The sequence below is a fragment of the Salvelinus sp. IW2-2015 genome, linkage group LG25 (genome assembly GCF_002910315.2).
Source record: "Salvelinus sp. IW2-2015 linkage group LG25, ASM291031v2, whole genome shotgun sequence".
In the NCBI taxonomy this organism is placed as follows: Eukaryota; Metazoa; Chordata; class Actinopteri; order Salmoniformes; family Salmonidae; genus Salvelinus; species Salvelinus sp. IW2-2015.
In genome coordinates this window covers 21999649-22019356 of record NC_036865.1, presented here as the reverse complement: position 1 = coordinate 22019356, position 19708 = coordinate 21999649, and the positions used below count along the sequence as shown (strand labels likewise).

Sequence of the window (19708 nt, the reverse complement as noted above, 5' to 3'; positions counted from 1 at the left end):
ATCTTCTGTTTTATCCACCTCTCTCTATCTCTCCTCCATTGCCTGTTTTATCCACCTTTCTATTCATCTCTCCAATTTTTGTCTTTCACCTTTCCTTTCCCTCCTCTATCATTGCATACTTGTACTTCTATCTCATTCCCTGTCTCATCTCTCCTTCTTCTTTCACTCGCTTCCCCCTCTCCGTGTCTCTAGTTCTGGGCTCTCTGTGGCAATGCGTTGACGCCCAAACGGGGGATATTCGGGAAGACRGGGGACCTACAGACCATTCTGTGTGTTGCGTCGGCTAAAGATGATGTTACGTACTCTGGGGCGTTGAATGGGGATATCTACGTGTGGAAAGGACTGAACCTTATGCGCACGGTGCAGGCAGCTCATGGGGTGAGTGAAATACGTCACTCAAATTCTCAACACCCATTGGCTGTACACTTCCGGACATCCAAACTCCCGCTCCGGCTAAACCCAAACCTTCCTATAATTGCGTACATCCATACACTGCAGCAACTCAATTCCCCTTCCCTGCCTATGAATCCCATCCCTGAAGCCTTTTGTAAATCTATAAGGTGTTGAAAAGCATTCAAAATGAGGATTTTGCCCCTTTTTTTGTCTCCAATACAGAAAATAGACTTTTTGACCCACACTCCGTCTGAAATCATATTCCTTTTCCAAGTACCTTTTTCTATGCACAGAACAGTTTGATAATCCCCTTGCCTAAAACTAAAGTTGACTTCACTGTGTGTAGGCTGGGATCTTCAGCATGTATGCCTGTGAGGAGGGCTTCGCGACGGGGGGACGTGACGGCTGTGTCAGGCTCTGGGACGTGGACTTCAAGCCTATCACTAAGATCGACCTTCGGGAAGCTGAGCAGGGGTATAAAGGTAGGCCTGTTTTAAGGCCTGGTTGAAGGCCTGGTTTAATCAACATGGGGCTCATTGGTTGATGAGCGTTAGCCCAACGTCACAGAGTCTAAGCGGTGTGCATTAGCCRATAGGCCCTTCACAGGTTCCCGGGAGATGCCAGAGAAGCAGGGGGCCAGAAGGCTGAWCAAACCTTGTCAGGGTCCGCATGTTTGTGCTTGTCCCTGTATTTTATTAGGATCCCCATTAGCTGTTGCTAAAGCAGCAGCTACTCTTCCTGGGGTCCACACAAAAGAGAGACTGGTATGCATAGTATTGATATTAGCCCTCTGATTACAGTGAATAGCAAGACGTGCTGCTCTGTTCTGGGCCAGATGCAGCTTAACTAGGTCCTTCTTTGCAGCACTTGACCACACGCCAGGACAATAATCAAGATAAGACAAAACTAGAGCCTGCAGGCTTTTTGGAGTGTGGTGTCAAAAAAGCAGAGCATATATTTTAATGGAGAGACAGAGGATGAGGGGCACATCTTTATAAGGAGATCCATCTAAGCTGACAGGGTTGTGTGTGCTGTCTATAGATTTAAGGGTCAGAGTCCACGCTTCTGATGCAGGGGTGTGTGAGCAGGTTGATCCAGACACTCATGTATGTGTACAGGGGTTAACATACTGTAACCAGTGAGTATGTGAAGGTCACTTAAGTCAGTGTGTTCTGCCTAATAGAGACCGATGTGTGTTCAGCTCATTGAGATCCCTGCCATGGTGTTTTATCAGCCTATCCCTGTGAAGATGTGAGTGGAGTGAGTGAAGATGAGTGAGTGCAGGTGAGTGAGTGAGTGAGTGAGTGTAGTGCTGAGTGAGCTTGAGAGTGAGTAGTGAGGGAGTGAGTGAGTGAGTGAGTGGAGTAGGGTGAGTGGTAGTGAGTGGTAGTGAGTGAGTGAGTGAGTGAGTGAGTGAGTTGAGTGAGTGAGTGATGAGTGAGTGAGTAGGGAGTGAGTGAGTGGGTGAGTGCGTGAGAATCAAATATGCCAGATAGAGAGAGAGAGAGAATCAATGCCACTCATCCATTTCAATCCATCTGAGCCAGAGGAAGCCATGTTAGTCAAATCAGACAGAAAAATAAAAGATGGTTGGGTCTGAGAGAGTCTGTGCTGTATGGATGAAACAGAATAAAGGTTTCTAAACCATTGTGACAGATGACATTTAGTCAACTCCCTGTTTCTTTCTGCTCTATGCCTCCTGCTAAGTTGAGGAAACCATCAGTGGCACTCATGTATTATCAATGAGTCTCTTCTCGCTTCCCTTCCTTTGCTCCTCTGTTCTCCTCTCCTCTGTTCTGAGATGTGGCTGCTTGGCTGTTAGTGGTAGCTAGGGGCTGCTTGGCTGTTAGTGGTAGCTAGGGGCTGGTAAAAGCCCCATAAAGCTCTGTGTCCCCAGCCATCCCCGGGGGTGGGGAATACTAATATCTGACCTTTCACAGGAAAGTGACAGTTATAAAGGTTGTGGCCTTTCTGAAAGCCCCACAGACACCCTGGGATTAGATACTGGCCTTGTTGGGTGTTTGGTGGCCGGTCAAAGACCTTCGGAAATAAATATTGTAATATGAATCTTGATTGAGTTTAAATCGATCTTGTCGGTTTGGTCAGTAGGAATGTCATTATGCAAAAGGCATAACTTKTCCAAACGTAAATTAGTAAACCTTCATGACAGCTTGTGGCTCTAGATTAGAATGTTCTACAAATGATTTCTGTACCCTCTGTATTAAGGGATTTCCAACTTCTGTTCTTGAAAATGTTGCGTCTTTGTGAAGGTTTGATTCCCAACTGCAGATCGGTTTTAGAGAGAAGACATCTGAGATAAGTAATTACTTTTCAGAAATGGTTATTACCCCCAGTGTATTGTGCAGCCAATTAACTYGAGTTATCTGGTTGCCAGGTATTTTATGTCCACACAGATTATGAGACTGGTTCGGTTGCAGGTACGCTGTTAGCCTATAACAAATTTTGTAGCTAGTTTCTGGTTGCTAGGTATTGTTTTATAATTGTTTTCATATCCTGTGATGTTATTGAGTTTTWAAATTATTTTTTTWAACTTTTATTTAACTAAGCAAGTCAGTTAAGAACAAATTCTTATTTACAATGATGGCCTACCCTTGTTATAACAATAGTCTGGGGATTTATAGCTGTGCTTCTACTGACTGAATTACAGACTCTTTAGTACTGATGAGGTGCATTGGGTGATGTCTTGCATTGGGTGATGTCTTGCATTGGGTGATGTCTTGCTGATGCCTTGCTTGCTTGAAATGGCTTCGCTGAAGAAGCTCAATCTGTTTCTCACTAGAGTTGTCTGCTTCATCTCTCTCTTCCCAAATGAAAGTCGACCTGTATCAGCCACACATTCTCCTTCTGAAATTTACTCTGTGAAAATCGGAACATTGTCTGAATATAATAGTTTCTAACTCTTGATTGAAGTGTAAAACATGATGAAGTGGATTGGATGCTACCCTTCATCACCTGCTGAAGAACGGGTGGGATTGCATTCGACCCACCACTTTTGTTATACATGACAGAGCATTCATTATTTGTCATGTCCTCTCTCTCTCTCTCTCTCTCTCTCTCTCTCTCTCTCTCTCTCTCTCTCTCTCTCTCTCTCTCTCTCTCTCCCTCTCTCTCTCTCTCTCTCTCTCTCCCTCTCTCTCTCTCTCTCTCTCTCTCTCTCTCTCCCTCTCTCTCTCTCTCTCTCTCTCTCTCTCTCTCTCTCTCTCTCTCTCTCTCTCTCTCTCTCTCTCTCYMTCTMTCTYYCTCTCYCTCCCSCCCTCTCYCTCKCTCTCCCTCTCCCTCCTCCCTCTCTTCCATCTCTCTCTCAGGGCTGTCTATCCGTAGTGTGTGTTGGAGGGCAGACCGTATCCTGGCGGGGACGCAGGACAGTGAGATCTTTGAGGTGATGGTTCGGGACAGAGACAAGCCTCTGCTCATCATTCAGGGTCACTGTGAGGGAGAGCTCTGGGCTTTGGACGTCCACCCCAAGAAACCGCTCGCTGTGACCGGCAGTGACGATCGATCTGTACGGTCAGTATTATCTCCAGCAGCAATGTAGCAACGTACATCAATTCCCTCAGGAGCATCTTTATAGACCCAGTAGTTATCACCCAGGCCAACATCTCTGTCCATTCTATTTTAGTCCACCACTCCATCCAGACTTTTCATCTTAATCACATCCACTCAGTGAACCCTGACCTGCAGTACTACTCGTCCTGTTTGGTTCATTGGTTCTCCTCGCTCTCAGACAGCCCTTAATTTGTATGACACTGTTCTTCACATTTCTAACAGGGACAGTTGTAGGCTAGTTCAGAGCTACATATAGAGAAGACAAAGTGTCAGCTTGTGCAGGGGACAGATCATGCATAATGAGGCCTCACGTCTGCTATCAGTAGAACTGGATCAGTCCCTCCACAACACACACACAGACCCACACAACCCTGCTCTACCAGGAGAGACGGAGCTCTCTGAGGGCCCAATCAAGGAGCCAATTAGTCTCTGTCTCACAGACACACACGCACACACATACACGCTCACAAGTCCGAGTGCACACACATGCGCACACACCATAATAAACACACACACATACACCTCCTGCATCTCAGCAACTTAATTCAACTTAATTCAACTTAATTCAACTTAATTCAACTTAATTCAACTTAATTCAAGCCTTCACCCTGCAGCTGAAACGAGCTCATTAAAACTTCTGTCACTTAACTACTACTCATATAATTTACTCTATTAGGACTGTCTCTACATTGGCAATGTTCATAGCTGAAACTGTGCTGATTGGTCACGACTGTGTGTGTGTTGTGTGTGTGTGTGTGGTGTTTTCAGGATGTGGAGCCTGGCAGACCACACCCTGATAGCTCGCTGTAACATGGAAGAGGCTGTCCGCAGTGTGGCCTTCAGCCACGATGGCTCTCAGCTTGCTCTTGGCATGAAGGACGGCTCCTTCACTGTGCTCCGAGTCAGGTACTGCTAACAGCTTTAGTCCCTAGAGAATCTTCATTTGATCACCCGGTATTTGGAGGAAATGCAAACTTGTAGTGTATTCAAGGTTTAAAAAGGATTCTAAGATTTTTWATTTCCTTGATTTTATTGAAATGACGTGGAAACAACATTGATTCAACCAGTGTGTGCCCAGCAGGTTGAATTATGCCAAAGCTGGTGAAAGTATTTTCAGCATCAAACTCTTCAGATACATCTTGTAAAGAAGGGCCATAAAGTTATGAAACCTAGCCTACAGTGGGCCAAAACGTCGGGTTTAAACAGTCCCATATTGAGATGCTTAATTCATCACTTAAAGCCTGATTGAAGGCCTCAGTTTAATTTACTCCCCAGCAGACCCAGTGTGCAGGCCTGCACTTTCCATTAAGTTATAGTAAATTGGTCCGCAGTGCTGTTAATCAATACTTTTTGAAGTGGCTAATCCCCACGCTGCACTTTGAAGTGAGCAGCGCTCCTGATTTGTATTCAGTCTATTAGAAATGAGTGAGCTTACAGCAGCAGAAACAGCTTTTTATGATTGGATTGAATTTCTGTTGCCTGGGGCTATGTTTTATTGTGCTGTATGGTTTTGACTGAGAGACGGTATGTTTAGAAGGGTTTGATTTGTTACTTTGACTTTTTATTCACCTCATCGTTGGCTATAGCTGTTGGCTGATTATTGAGCCACATAGTGCACTGTATACCTTGATATTCCCCATAGGCTATTCCCTATAATTACTGTTCACCATATCTAATGGTTAGGAGTTTTTCAGGATAGGAGACACCCATCACTGGCACCATGATTAACAATTACAGCACGTTGTTAGAATATGAAGCCATACTGTCTAGCCATCCTGCGATTACATACTCCCCCCATCTAAAATGACMAGTCAAAAATGAGTTAATCAAGTCTGGGCTGGTAAAATTGCTTTTGTGTGGGAGCAGCAGGTGTGATAAGACTGTGGTGGTTTCATTGTAATGCCTCCTCCGCAGAGAGAGACAGTAGGAGGACGAGTCTAGTGGCGAGGCTGCCTCATTGTTTCAGCTGGCTTTACAAATAACAAGCAGAAGGTAGCGCTGTGCTATGCATCACTGCTGGATTTCTGAAAATGCTACTAACGGGAGGTTACATGCATCTGCATATTAAAGCAAACTTGCTAGTAACGAAAAACCCACAAGAATAAACCAGCTGATCAGTTGATCTCTCGTTGTTACCGAGTCACGTGATTATGACAGCTGACAGCTGCATCCAGGACCCAGTTTGGGAACGCCTGGGGTAAACGCAGCCTTATAAGAATGTAGAAGGCCTATATTTCATTCAAACGTTTCACCTTAAATAGCTAAATAATGTAATATATGCCATTTCAAATAACTCTATTAGCCTACATTTTCATTTGATAAAATAAAATAAAATATAGAATAGTTACATATTTCAAATAGGCACTGTCCAGGGATATTTTACCCCCGATCTTGATAAGAAATGACCTTATGACCATCAGATAATTTTCCTTGAAAGACAGTATTTAATGCAGGGGTGCAACTTTCACATTTTTGTCCCCCCCAGTTTTATCATTGGAATGTGATACAAAACGAGGGAACAGTGTGCTTTAGGACCATGCGGATGTCTCTGAGCGGTCGGGTAGGCTGTTTGGAGTGTTTATCCGACTGGATACAAAGTTATATATATATATATCATATCCCCCCCACTTCTAAAACCAAAGTTACGCCCCTGATTTAATGGATTACATCAACTGGAAACAAATAAAATAATAAGAGTAGGCTACACCAACATTATTTTTCCATTCATACAACATGTCGGATWATTGCCACAGTAGATTTGCTGTGGTAAACAAGGAAATACTTATTTCAGTTGTGCAGAATTATTGTCAAATAGATCAATTGCCCTAGGTCTGCTCATCGTTGTTCCGATGATAATACCCACCAGAGGGCGAACACATCTTCAGAGACTTTGGTAGCAAGGACTAAAGTAGCATTTCCCTAACTCTGTCCTTGGGACCCCAAAGGGTGCATGTTTTGGTTTTTGCCCAAGTACTACACAGCTCATTCAAACAACTAATCATCAAGCTTTGAAAATGTAATCAACTGTGTAGTATTAGGGCAAAAACCTAAATGTGGGGTCCCAAGGACCGAGTTTGGGAAACGCTGGACTAAATTAACGCTGACATCAGACTTAGGGAGTGTTAATGAGGTGACCCATAATGGTTCCAATTGAAATCAGCTCTGCGGAGGAATTTAGTGCGTATTGATGTTTTAGCGAGAGATCAGCTGATGATCATCTGGTGGCCATTGATGGTTGCAATTGGCCCATAATGACAATGAACGGACCCAGTCCATCTGCTATTGCTCACTGGCTGAGTTTACACAGGTAGCCCAAATGTGATATATTTTTCACTAATTTGACCAATCAGATCAGCTCTGAAAAAGGTCTGATGTCAAAATATCTGATGTGATTGATCAAAARATCAGAATTGGACTKCCTGTCTAAACAAAGCCACTAGGTAGACGGATGAGCTAGCCAGCCAACCTTCTGTACAGAGCCGAGGAATTCACTCTTTTCTTTCTATCTGTCTCTCTCCCTCACTCTTTCTCTTTTGCTGATTTGCTCTCTTTTTCTCTCTCTCTCTCTTCCCCTCCATCTCTCTTCCCTCCCTCTCATCCACCCTCCCACTCCTCTCTCTCTCTCCCAGGGACATGACGGAGGTGGTACACATTAAAGACAGGAAGGAAGTGATTCATGAGATGAAGTTTTCTCCGGATGGCAGCTACCTGGCCGTGGGCTCTAATGACGGCCTGGTGGATGTGTACGCCGTGGCGCAGCGCTACAAGAAGGTGGGTGAGTGCAACAAGTCCTCCAGCTTCATCACCCACCTGGACTGGTCCATCGACAGCAAGTTCCTCCAGAGCAACGACGGGGCGGGAGAACGCCTCTTCTACAGGATGCCAAGTGAGTGAATCAACGCCACCGGTGAATGACCCTGTGTCTTTCCTCTGAACTAGGCCATGATAACCATGATATAACTCCTATTACCTCAACTTGCTGTGAACACAATCAGTGATTAAATCTGATGTTTCTTGTTTCCTTATCGGGAGAAGTTACATAAACAGATCACACAGCAATCAGCTTGACAGTAAACAGCAATTAGGCCCATGAAGGTGGTTCACAGCTAGCTTATCGCCATGCCAAGCAAGCCCTGTTACACACACACCAGCAATCTTCACATCACGTCCGGCTTAAACATCCATCGACGTGATTATGCAATAGTTTCTTCTGATTCAGAGTGGCAGGTAGCCTAGTGGATAGAGCGGTGGGCAAGGAACTGAAAGGTCGCTGGTTTCGAATACCTGAGACGACAACCCAAATTGGCTCCAGGGGCGCTGTGCTACTATGGCTGACCCTGTAAAACAACACATTCCACTGCACCTACAGTACCAGTCAAAAGTTTGGACACACCTACTCGTTCAAGAATTGTTTTTTATTTGGACTATTTTCTACATTGTAGAATAATAGTGAAGACATCAAAACTATGAAATAACACATATGGAATCATGTAGTAACCAAAAAAGTGTTAAATAAATCAAAATATATTTTATATTTGAGATTCTTCAAAGTAGCCACCCTTTGCCTTGATTACAGCTTTGCACACACATTCTCTCAACCAGCTTCATGAGGTAGTCACCTGGAATGCATTTCAATTAACAGGTGTGCTTTGTTAAAAGTGAATTTGTGGAATTTCCTTCTTAATGCGTTGTGTTGTGACAAGGTAGGGGTGGTATACAGAAGATAGCCCTATTTGGTAAAACAGCTCAAATAAGCAAAGAGTCCATCATGACTTTAACATATGAAGGTCGGTCAATGTGGAAAATTTCAAGAACTTTGAAAGTTTCTTCAAGTGCAATCACAAAAACCATAAAATCAGACCTTACAGTGAAATGCTTACTTACAAGCCCTTAAACAACAATGCAGTTTGGAGAAAATACAACAAAAAAAGTAAGAGATAAGAATATCAAATAATTAAAGAGCAGCAGTAAATAACAATAGCGGGGCTATATACAGGGGGTACCGGTACAGAGTCAATGTGCGGGGGCACTGGTGTCGAGGTAATTGAGGTAAAATGGATATGTAGGTAGTGTTATTAAAGTGACTATGCATAGATAATAACAGAGAGTAGCAGCAGCGTAGAAGGGGRGGTGAAAATTGTCTGGGTAGCCATTTGATTAGCTGTTCAGGAGTCTTATGGCTTGGGGGTAGAAGCTGTTTAAAAGCCTTTTGGACCTAGACTTGGCGCTCCGGTATCGCTTTCCGTGCGATAGCAGAGAGAACAGTCTATGACTAGGGTGGCTGGAGTCTTTGACAATTTTTAGGGCCTTCCTCTGACACCGCCTGGTATAGAGGTCCTGGAGGGCAGGAAGCTTGACCCCAGTGATGTACTGGGCTGTACGTATTACCCTCTGTAGGCCCTTGCGGTCGGAGGCCGAGCAGTTGCCATACCAGGTAGTGATGCAACCCATCAGGACTCTCTCCATTGTGCAGCTGTAAAACCTTTTGAGGATCTGAGGACCCATGCCAAATCTTTTGAGCACGCACCCCTGAGGGGCCCCCGTGTTGAGGATCAGCGTGGCGGATGTGTTTTTACCTACCCTTACCACCTGGGGGCGGCCCATCAGGAAGTCCAGGATCCAGTTGCAGAGGGAGGTGTTTAGTCCCAGGGTCCTAATCTTAGTGATGAGCTTTGAGGGCACTATGGTGTGATGTGTGATGGCGCCGGAGGGGATGGCTGCCGTCTTATCGGCTCTTAACCAACCATGCTATATTGTTTATTTTTTTGCGTTGTTCTTCACTTCTTTTGTACATAATGTTGCTGCTACCATCTCTTATGGCCAAAAAGAGCTTCTGGACATCAGAACTGCGATTACTCACCTCAGATTAGACAAAGAGTTTTTCTTCAATGAGTCAGACAGGAGGGAGATACTACAGACACCCGACCAGGCCCAGATTCCCGTCATTCGCTGGAGAAGAAAATTGAGATTTTGCGAAAAAAGATCAGGGTGAAAATCAGGCGAGAATCAGGCGACGAGCACCTAATCTGCCTTTGCCTTCCGTCCTGCTAGCTAACGTTCAATCGCTGGAAAATAAATGGGACGAACTGAAAGCACGTATATCCTACCAATGGGACATTAAAAACTGTAATATCTTATGTTTCACCGAGTCATGGCTGAACGACGACATTAAGAACATACAGCTGGCAGGTTACCTCTGGTAAGACACGGGGCGGGGGCCTATGCATATATGTAAACAACAGCTGGTGCATGATATCTAAGGAAGTCTTGAGGTTTTGCTCGCCTGAGTAGCTGTACCACATACCGCCACAGACCGATGCTGGCACTAAAACCCCACTCAATGAGCTGTATACCGCCATAAGCAAACAGGAAAACGCTCATCCAGAKGCGGCGCTCCTAGTGGCCGGGAACTTTAATGCAGGGAAACTTAAATCAGTTTTACCTCGTTTCTATCAGCATGTTAAATGTGCAACCAGTGGGGAAGAGACCACCTTTAATCCACACAGAGACACGTACAAAGCTCTCCCTCGCCCTCCATTTGGCAAATCTGACCATAATTCTATCCTCCTGATTTCTGCTTACAAGCTCAAATTAAAGCAGGAAGCACCAGTGACTCGATCTATAAAAAAGTGGTCAGATGAAGCAGATGCTAAATTACAGGACTGTTTTGCTAGCACAGACTGGAATATGTTCCGGGATTCTTCCGATGGCATTGAAGAGTACACCACATCAGTCACTGGCTTTATCAAAAGTGCATTGAGGACGTCGTCCCCACAGTGACTGTACGTACATACCCCAACCAGAAGCCATGGATTACAGGCAACATCTGCACTGAGCTAAAGGGTAGAGCTGCCGCTTTCAAGGAACGGGACTCTAACCCGGAAGCTAATAAGAAATCCTGCCTTGCCCTCCGATGAACCATCAAACAGGCAAAGCGTCAATACAGGATTAAGATCAAATCGTACTACACCGGCTCCGACGAACGTTGGACTACAAAGGGAAGCACAGCTGAGAGCTACCCAGTGACACGAGCCTACCAGACAAGCTAAATGACTTCTATGCTCGCTTCGAGACAAGTAACACTGAAACATGCATGAGAGCATCAGCTGTTCCGGACGACTGTGTGATCACGCTCTCCGCAGCCGATGTGAGTAAGACCTTTAAACAGGTCAACATTCACAAGGCCGCAGGGCCAGACAGATTACCAGGACATGTACTCCGAGCATGTGCTGACCAACTGGCAAGTGTCTTCACTGACATTTTCAACCTCTCCCTGTCTGAGTCTGTATTACCAACATGTTTCAAGCAGACCACCATAGTCCCTGTGCCCAAGAGGACTAAGGTAAACTGCCTAAATGACTACTGCCCAGTAGCACTCACCTCTGTAGCCATGAAATGCTTTGAAAGGCTGGTCATAGCTCACATCAACACCATTATCCCAGAAACCCTAGACCCACTCCAATTTGCATACTGCACCAACAGATCCACAGATGATGCAATTTCTATTGCACTCCACACTGCCCTTTCACTCCTAGACAAAAGGACCACCAATGTGAGAATGCTATTCATTGACTACAGCTCAGCATTCAACACCAAGCGTTATGATGAAACTGGCTCTCATGAGGACCGCCACTGGAAAGGAAGACCCAGAGTTACCTCTGCTGCAGAGGATCATTTGCACACMAAAAAAATATACAATGATGGAAAGACCTGTGTGTTGTCCTTGTTAATGCAGACAGAGAAGAGCTCCAACTTCTTAATCAAAGCCTCAATTTTGTTACGCACATTGAGGATAGTTGAGGAGAGTCCCTGTAATCCTAGATTCAGATCATTCAGGCGAGAAAAAACATCACCTAGATAGGACAGTCATGTGAGAAACTCATCATCGTGCAAGCGGTCAGACAAGTGAAAATKATGGTCAGTMAAGAAAACTTTAAGCTCGTCTCTCAATTTWAAAAAACGTGTCAATACTTTGCCCCTTGATAACCAGCGCACTTCTGTATGTTGTAAAAGCGTTACATGGTCGCTGCCCATATCATTGCATAGTGCAGAAAATACACGAGAGTTCAGGGGCCTTGCTTTAACAAAGTTAACCATTTTCACTGTAGGTTCCAAAACATCTTTCAAGCTGTCMGSCATTYCYTTGGCAGYAAGAGCCTCTCGGTRGARGCTGCAGTRTACCCAAGTGGYGTCGGGAGCAACTGCTTGCACGCGTGTTACCACTCCACTATGTCTCCCTGTCATGGCTTTTGCGCCATCAGTACAGATACCAACACATCTTGACCACCAAAGTCCATTTGATGTCACAAAGCTGTCCAGTACTTTAAAAATATCCTTGCCTGTTGTCCTGGTTTCCAGTGGTTTGCAGAAGAGGATGTCTTCCTTAATTGACCCCCCATAAACGTAACGGACATATACCAGGAGCCAGGCCCACCGCGTCTGTTGACTCATCCAGCTATAACACATAGAATTCACTGGCTCATCCAGCTATAACGCATAGAATTCACTGTATGCGAAGCAGTAATTGTTTCAAAACTTTATTCAATTTTCGAGCAAATGGAAGGAGCAGCAGCTACGTTTGGCTACATATGGACGTTAGTGGAATTTCTGCGAGAGACGAACGGTTAATGTGATTGGATGTTAATTATTTGACTAGGCTACCTGTATTTAACATTGTGTTGTTATTTCGCTGAACACTAGATGGTTTAATTGTATTTTTGGCAGAGAAACGAGGCTACTCAGGTGAGAAAAAAAMCTCACCCTAATGTATAGCCCCGTTGGAAAATATAAATGGACTGTTTGAAAATGTGAAGAAATGTTTTTTTGAAATGTGAATCACATTTTTATTTGACGTACCCCGGACGGCAATGCTCTAGACAGCTGCACAAGCCTCCCAGTCACTACGTAACCACTGTCTGCACACACACACGCTTGCCTCGCTCAGCTTACACTATGTGTTTGGAGAGCTGTGAGAAAAGCCCTGTCCAAGTGGGTGACTCAGCATTGCTCCAGGGTGTTTTGTGTCAGCAGACAGACAGGCTGTCTACACTGACTATCAGGAGGGCAACAGGTGACACTGCTGAGCAGACATGGGAGAGAGAAATAGAGTTTGGTTGCACTTACATTTTTACTGTACATTTTCCTGGTATTTACTAGGGAAAATATTTGATATCAATGGGTACTTTATTATCCTTAAACATTACCTCAACGTGTTTATTTATTTGTGTTTGTTGCTTCACCTGATCTGTCTTTTTAACATTGCATTATTTTGCAATTATAAAAGCCAAGGGAATATTCTCTTAGAAAGTCAATTAGTTACATTAATAAATCAAGTTTTGAAGCATGGTAGATTTTCTCATTTCACTTGTACCATAGGGATGATAGATTACTCCTTCCCTGAGGGTTAGACTAACAAACCGCACACCGTACACACACATACATACGCACGCATGCACACCGACAAGAACACTCTGGCCTGCTGAGAATCCTAATTAAAAAAAGGAACTCCACAGGTGATCCAAGCTTTGGACAGAAAAGAGCTTCCAGCTCTAGGCTTTGTTTACATTTCTATTTGGTTTAACTTATGCATCAATAGCTGAGATGCATAAAGATGGCGGCCGTTATGTACTTACTACAAATTCCTAATTTTGCTACAGTAAGTTCACTGTATTGTACATTACTCTCGGTTACTCTTTTTTTGTATGTACAGTATCAGTCAAAAGTTTGGACACACCTACTCATTCAAGGGGTTTTCTTTATTTTCAGACATCAAAACTATGAAATAACACATGGAATCATATAATAACCAAAAAAGTGTCAAACAAATAAAAAATATATTGTATATTTGAGATTCTGATATGAGAATTAAGTTCTCCTGTTCATTAACCAATTCAATKTAATTACTCAGTCTGCGCTATCAGGATTTGTATGATACTGATAGAAATAAAACAGACAGAGGCCCAGTCTACAATAAACGTTTATTCACGGAACGTTCTGACGTGCACAGTACAAAGACCTTCAATTTATAGTGACACACATACTTCCACACGAACCATCAAATCCGCCCGCCAATAGAGATTAGGGGAGTTCGTGAGAATAGTGTCTTCCTGCCCTCCCCTAAGATAGGGAGAGACCTGGGGCTGGGAAGTTCTCAGTGTCCCACCCAAGGTCGGCCCCGAATCTGGCTCAGACAGACAGTCTGTTATCAAAATACTAGACACATTGTCCCCAAAACATTGATTCTGACTAAGAACTATACTCCAGGATATATTATTATTCCCCTGACTAAAACCATCACACAGTATTATAATAATCGAATGATTCTAACACTTACATAAATGCCTTATAATAATCTAATGATTCAAATCAATTTCATACAATTATATGGCTAATCAATTTCATACAATCACATGGTTTCAGACTTMTGGTTTCAGGAGTGTAATATTCTAATAATTTATTAAAACACATTTCCTTATCATATTCTTCAAAGTAGCCATCCTTTGCCATGATGACAGCTTTGCACACTCTTGGCATTCTCTCAACCAGCTTCATGAGGTAATCACCTGGAATGCATTTCAATTAACAGGAGTGCCTTGTTAACAGTTCATTTGTGGAATTTCCTTCTTAATGCGTTTGAGCCAATCAGTTGTGTTGTGACAAGGTAGGGGTGGTATACAGATGATAGCCCTATTTGGTMAAAGAGAAACGACAGTCCAACATTACTTTAACACATGAAGGTCGGTCAATGCGGAACATTTCAAAAACGTTGAAGTTTCTTCAAGTGCAGTCGCAAAAACCATCAAGCACTATGATGAAACTGGCCCTCATGAGGGCTKCCACRGGAAAGGAAGACCCAGAGTYACCACTGCAGCAGAGGATAAGTTCATTAGAGTTACCAGMCTCAGAAATTGCAGACCAAATAAATTCTTCACAGAGTTCAAGTAACAGATACATCTCAACATCAACTGTTCAGAGGAGACTGTGTGAATCAGGCCTTCATGGCCGAATTGCTGCAAAGAAACCACTACTAAAAGACACCAATAAGAAGAAGCAACACGAGCAATGGACATTAGACCGGTGTAAATCTGTCCTTTGGTCTGTTGATTCCATATGTGGTATTTCATAGTTTTGTCTTCACTATTATTCTACAATGTCAAAAAATTATGAAGAATCCTTGAATGAGTAGATGTGTTCAAACTTTGACTAGTACTGTATATTAGAACAGTATACATGATCCCAATTTTTGCGTSAAGATGCTGTCAATTTGAAAAACCAGGAAGTAAATTGTGCTGATTTATTGGCATATTGAACCATGTCGCAYGCCTTTGTTTTAGCACTATCCATTAAGGTTTTAAACTATGACGTCATATCTGAATTCTGCCATCTTTATGCATGTTCACCATTAAAGCCCTCATTAATACAGGAACAGAGGTTGTGTGTCTTAACACCTTCACTCATGTTTATGTCATCTTTACTTGTTTATTTAATGTCTTTTAGTTCTGACTAAGAACCTTAGCAGCGAGGTTAGTAGAGCTTTAACATAGTCACCATTATTTTAAAGTGTGATTATTTATGCAGAACAACCTGGTTTTACCTGTAAGATTCTGCCCATGTTAGTCCTCCATCCTGTTTTTCTCCCTTGAAGTTGGGAAGCACCTGACCACTAAGGAGGAGGTAAAAGGGATCCACTGGAGCTCGTGGACGAGTGTGATTGGTCCAGAGGTGAGTGGGATCTGGCCCAAGTACACCAACATCAGTGACATAAACTCTGTGGACGCCAACTACTGCAGCGCTGTGCTGGTTGCTGGAGATGACTTTGGCCTGGTCAAACTGTTCCGCTTCCCCTGCCTAAAGAAAGGTCAGTAAATGTTTTTGCAAATATACMATTTTGAGAAAAGGAATTATGTTGAACACTCCCCTTCTCTCATTTCATTTTGACTAGTTTTTCTTTGCCTGATGTTGTGCACAGGGGCAAAATTCAAAAAGTACATTGGCCACTCGGCCCACGTGACCAACGTGCACTGGTCTCACGACCTGCAGTGGGTGTTGACCACCGGCGGGTCCGACCATTCTGTGTTCCAGTGGAAGTTCCTGCCTGAGGGCATCATGAATGGAGGACTGGAGACCAGTATACCACAAGGTACAGTATACTGAGAGTATAAAACATTAAAAACACCTTCCTAATATTGAGTTGCACCCCATCCCTTTTGCCCTCAGAACAGCCTCAATTCGTTGGGCATGGATTGTTTTATAAACTCAGTGTAAACCCAGAGGAACGTGGGGGTTTGAAATGTTTATGAATGTACTGTATGGTTCTATTGAGAGGCCCCATATGGTCATGTAGAGCTGGTGCTGAAGTATTCTTGGGTAGATTTGTGTCTGAGCTATATGATGTATTGTACCTCACAACAGTGGTTAGGGGAGTGACTACTGTACACAATATTCATGATCTTGTCAAAAGCCAATGTAATGAGTGATTGTTCCACCAGTGAAAATCTGTTTCCTTGCTGTCTCCTGGTATCGGCTCCCTCTAGATGGCCATGCAGACTCCAACAGTGAGGAGTCTGACTCTGATGTGTCTGATGTCCCGGAGCTGGACTCTGATATCGAGCAAGAGACCCAGATCAACTACGACCGACAGGTGGGTGTGTGGAGCTCACAGACACTGGAGGGAGTGCTATATGGGTCAGACAGAGAGTGGGTGATATCAGGTTTAGAGATGATACACCACGTGAGGGACACTGACAAAGTTCTATAACAGATGCCTTACGTTGATGCTGCATTTGAGGTAGAGAGAGAATGAGTGTCAGTACAGGTGTCAGATCCTAATTCGACCAATTTGCTCATCGTAGCAAAATAATCCTGATTATAAAAAATAAGTGATACTTTCTAACGGGGAAAATGTGTTTTGTTAGACTACAGTAGACAAGTTTAAGTTTTCAGTGTTTTTTTAAATGTAATTTACAAGGCGCATTTTTACTTTCTGCAGCGCATGAAAATTATGTGACAACAGAGTGATCAAATTAAGATAATACATATCTATTTGAGAATGACAGTTGAATAAGAGGAGAATATGCCCCCATTATAAAATGCTGTCAGAAAGAGAGCGAGACAACAACACACTACTCAAGGCCTAAACGATACCCTGTTAAAATACCCTCCAGTAAGTTGAAAGAGAGTCAATTGTTAGAACACCAACACCAGTCAGTGTTATCTGGATTAGAATAGCCTATGTTAGTCAGAATGCCTCCAGCCATGATCTAGGATCCTGAGAAGTCCTGAAAGTCAATCAAGGTTCTGAGTGGAGATATTCTGATATTGATTGATGTGAGCAGAGCGAGGCAGATGGAAGGGGAGATAAGATATTCAAATAGGCTCCTCTCAGCGGCTTTGTATGGGCTCAGCGCTAACTGAGGCTCTATTTTGTCGGAGAACGGCTGGGTTGCCATAGCATCCGTCACAAGCCTTATCTCCACTGGCAGCTGGGTCTGCATCTGTTGGCCTGACAGTGCGGGTTGGTGCCACACGGAGCGCTGCGGGTTTGTGCCACACTCAGCGCTGCCATATGTTCTCTGGAGATACCCAGCCGTCGGCGCCCACACTGCTTCATGACAGAACAATGAGTTGCCTTTTTAAAGTTTCAACAGTGGGGACAAAATATTATTTTCTCTGCTTCTCTTAAGACTTCATTTTAGTCCTCATGTAATACTTTGACATTTTTGTTTGTTTAGTAGGTTGCATTTAATATCATTATTCGGTGGGTCCTATATCAGTCAGACGGTGGAGGATAGCAGGTTGACAAATAATGCACAATATGAGGGACTGTTGTTCCAGGTGTATGTAGAGGACTGTGGACAGGACAGGAGGACAGTGTGTGATTTACAGGAGAACTATGTGTGATTGTTACAGGACACTGTGTGGTTGTTACAGGAGGACAGTGTGTGATTTACAGGAGAACTATGTGTGATTGTTACAGGACAGTGTGTGGTTGTTACAGGAGGACTGTGTGTGGTTGTTACAGGAGGACAGTTGGTGATTTACAGGAGGACGGTGTGTGGTTGTTACAGGAGGACTGTGTGTGGTTGTTACAGGAGGAATATGTGTGGTTGTTACAGGAGGAATGTGTGTGGTTGTTACAGGAGGACTATGTCTGATTTAAAGGAGGACTGTGTCTGATTTATAGGAGGACTGTGTCTGATTGTTCCAGGAGGACTGTGTGTGATTGTTACAGGAGGAATGTGTGTGATTTACAGAAGGATTGTGAGTGATTTACAGGAGGATGGTGTTTGATTTACAGGAGGACTGTGTGATTTACAGGAGGACTGTGTGTGGTTGTTACAGGAGGATTGTGTGTGGTTGTTACAGGAGGATTGTGTGTGATTTACAGGAGGACTGTGTGTGATTTACAGGAGGACTGTGTGTGATTTACAGGAGGACTGTGTGTGATTTACAGGAGGACCGTGTGTGAAGAGGACTGTGTGTGATTGTTACAGGAGGACTGTGTGTGATTGTTACAGGAGGACTGTGTGATTGTTACAGGAGGACTGTGTGATTGTTACAGGAGGACTGTGTGATTGTTACAGGAGGACTGTATGTGATTTACAAGAGAACGTAGTGTGATTTACAGGAGAACATAGTGTGATTTACAGGAGAACATAGTGTGATTTACAGGAGAACTGAGTGTGATTGTTACAGGAGGACTGTGTGTGTGATTTACAGGAGGACTGTCTGTGGTTGTTCCAGGAGGACTGTGTGTGGTTGTTCCAGGTGTATAAGGAGGACTGTGTGTGGTTGTTCCAGGTGTATAAGGAGGACCTTCCCCAGCTGAGGCTGCAGAGCAGAGAGAAAAAGCAGCAGGTCGGCTCCCTGAAGCGCCAGAGAGGCCCAGACGAAGCCCTTCGTCTAAAGTTTGTCCACGGGTAATGGGTTCTTACTGTATGACAGGTGTTATTGTTCTCATGATCCTCAGAAACATAGTCATACGTGGGTTTTAGGTATCATCTTCTCAAAGTCAAATTGATTGAGATGACAAGGACAGATTTATTGTATTGAGATGAAATTGGGTATTTCCATCATGAAAAAACAGTCTCTTACTCTGAAATGTGCCTGTGTGTCAGCTGTTTGAATATGCAAATCCCTTTTCAAAGCTGTAGTTTTAAATATTTGTTTTGTGTGAAGCAGTTTAAGTTACTGATTCAGCACTAGCAATCCTTTAAGACTTCGCTATAGCAGCTCTAATACTCCCTTTTTGTAAAATGTAAAGACCTCACAGTGGGGGAGGGAGAAGTCTTTCAGCGTTTGAGCGATTAAATAAATGCCACACATGACACATTTGATTAAAATTCCCCACACACCACAGGGTTCATCAGACACTCTTAAATAGGCCATGTGGGGAGAGACGGCATATGAACTGTGATTTCAGCTCTTATCTGATTGTCACTTTCTCTAGTCAGCTTTCCCTAGGTGGATTTAACTCTGCCTAATTTAGTATAATTGTGATTGTTCATTGTGTGCAGTCCTGTGATCTTTTTTTTACTCAAGCTCTCTCTCTTTCTCTCTTTCTCTCTTTCTCTCTCTCTCTAGCCTGGTGTAGAAAAGGTTATTTCTGCAGTCGTAGCCACGGTACCTACACACACACACACACACACACACCACACACACACACACACACACACACACACACACACACACACACACACAACACACCACACACACACACACACACACACACACACACACACACACACAC

General features: G+C 43.7%; 1 protein-coding gene across 3 annotated transcripts in view; it reads left to right on the top strand.

The window, feature by feature from the left end:
- LOC111951634 (echinoderm microtubule-associated protein-like 6) overlaps nucleotides 1-19708 on the top strand; it is a 101732-nt gene that overhangs the window by 37201 nt on the left and 44823 nt on the right. For all 3 annotated transcript variants that reach the window (XM_023969838.2, XM_070434984.1, XM_023969839.2), the window contains exons 5-13: nucleotides 193-378; nucleotides 740-875; nucleotides 3720-3921; nucleotides 4729-4866; nucleotides 7590-7846; nucleotides 15605-15817; nucleotides 15929-16099; nucleotides 16494-16600; nucleotides 18760-18878. In XM_023969838.2, the coding sequence (XP_023825606.1) occupies nucleotides 193-378; nucleotides 740-875; nucleotides 3720-3921; nucleotides 4729-4866; nucleotides 7590-7846; nucleotides 15605-15817; nucleotides 15929-16099; nucleotides 16494-16600; nucleotides 18760-18878 (1529 nt within the window). The remainder of the gene's footprint in view (nucleotides 1-192; nucleotides 379-739; nucleotides 876-3719; nucleotides 3922-4728; nucleotides 4867-7589; nucleotides 7847-15604; nucleotides 15818-15928; nucleotides 16100-16493; nucleotides 16601-18759; nucleotides 18879-19708) is intronic.